This window comes from Trichechus manatus, unplaced genomic scaffold, assembly GCF_000243295.1.
Source record: "Trichechus manatus latirostris isolate Lorelei unplaced genomic scaffold, TriManLat1.0 scaffold00163, whole genome shotgun sequence".
Classification (NCBI taxonomy): Eukaryota; Metazoa; Chordata; class Mammalia; order Sirenia; family Trichechidae; genus Trichechus; species Trichechus manatus.
In genome coordinates this window covers 2172910-2174769 of record NW_004444099.1, presented here as the reverse complement: position 1 = coordinate 2174769, position 1860 = coordinate 2172910, and the positions used below count along the sequence as shown (strand labels likewise).

The 1860-nt window shown below is 33.4% G+C and overlaps 1 protein-coding gene across 2 annotated transcripts in view; it reads right to left on the bottom strand.

Moving 5' to 3' along the window:
• Positions 1 to 334: 334 nt before the first annotated feature.
• The window catches only part of LOC101340760 (graves disease carrier protein), a 99396-nt gene continuing 97870 nt past the window's right edge, over positions 335 to 1860 (bottom strand). For both annotated transcript variants that reach the window (XM_023740755.1, XM_004386397.3), the window contains 2 exons: positions 1443 to 1589; positions 335 to 669 (listed from right to left, as the gene is read on the bottom strand). In XM_023740755.1, the coding sequence (XP_023596523.1) occupies positions 601 to 669; positions 1443 to 1589 (216 nt within the window). In that variant the 3' untranslated portion in view covers positions 335 to 600. The remainder of the gene's footprint in view (positions 670 to 1442; positions 1590 to 1860) is intronic.

Here is a 1860-nt window from a genome sequence, read left to right as displayed (position 1 = left end):
GAAAACACATCTGATGGCAGGGAAAAACACAACAAAATGGCCTTTGAATGGGGGACCTAGAAATACAGAAAAGAATGACACCTATGTTCTCATCATCACAAGATTGTGTTTAAATGATGAAAACAAATCGACTTCTTTACGCAGTCTTTCCAATAAATGAAATTTTTACCACAAAATCTGTAAGATCAAATTATTCTGGAAATTTTAGACTTAAAAGTTTAAGCTTAAATCCAAAAGTTAATCCATTTTTAAAACTGGTAAAAATTTTATCTAACTTTTTTCCTAGGTCATATAAAAAACACGTTTATAATGCCTATAAATGTAGACTCTTCACAGTTTTGGGTACACCTGTACTTAAAAAATAAACACTGTTAAATTCTGTATGGTGGCAAACTTTATGTTTAACAAGATTATACTAAAAAAATAAAAAAAAAGGAACTCTGAACAGAGTACATTTACTTCATTTTGTACCCTTGGGGTAAGAGTTATCTTCACAGTCTAACCAGGCACTGATTTTCCAGCATACTCACATTACCAGTAATATGCACTAGCTAGAGGGAACCACTGCCCTAGTATGAAAAAGGCAAAAGAAGTAGTGTTTTATCCTCTTTGAAAATCTCCCAATGCATGACAAAGACTCTCATGTTCTCCTGATGGAAGATCAATGATGTAAAATAAATTAAGGAAGACATATTCAACACAATAAGGAATCACACAAAAACATTTTATGACATTATTCTTTAACATTTTGTAATTTGGTTTATAGGACAACTAAATAAACGTAAAGAGCTTTATGGCATTTTATGGATAATTATGTACTTAAGCAATAAAACAAAACAAACCTGTTGCTGTCAAGTCAATTCTGACTCATACAGACCCTACAGGACAGAGTAGAACTGCCCCACAGTGTTTCTTTCCAAGGAGCAGCTGGTGGATTCGAACTACCGATCTTTTGGTTAGCAGCCAAAAGCTTAACCACTGTGCCACCAGGGCCCCAACTTAAGCAATAAAGTTTACATAGCTTAGCCTAAGATCTTTATGTAAGTTCTTTTAAAGGTAATCCATTTTAAAAAAGAATGTACTATATGACAAATAGTAATTCTCCATAATGCTTTGTCCTGATTACAAATATATGTATTCTAAGTGTAGGGTAAAAGGGACCAGAAGAAATAATCAACCTTCCTAGATGTACGGAATATAGCTTTAGGGCAACAAATCAAGCCCCTCTTTTTCCTTTTCTCATTTCACCAACTATCCTTCTTCAACACCTTCCTTATTTTGCTATTTGCTTAACAATATTCCCTGTGTTTTTCTCTTTCGTTTGCAGAATCAGATCTTTGAAATACGCCCATGAGTATTGAGTTTTAATTTATACAAGTACATAAATATAGCACACATAATAGCACAATCAAATATGACCATAAACAGACCAAAAAGGATATTAATTTTTCTGAGTTGAGATGACAAAGCAACCTCTCTAAAGGAGGATAGCGGTTTAATGAGGACACACATCCCAGGAGAATTAGTTTATGTTTGGCTCTGGTTATAGCAACATTAAGACGGCGCCAATCTTTCAACAGTTCACCAAGCTGTAAGAAATATAATTTTCTATTATTTTAGTTTCCTGATTATATATATTTCAATTATTGGAATGTGTTCTAACAAAGAACATGGCTTACCTTGACTATTTTCCTACTTTAAAAAACACAGACTGCAGAAAAGCTTCATCAACACATTTAAAATTCCAGGGAGCTGGTAGAATTCGGCAACATATCAAAAAAATAATTCACCATGATCAAGTGGGATTTATACCAGGTATGCAGGGATGGTTCAATATTAGAAAAACAATCAATGTAATCC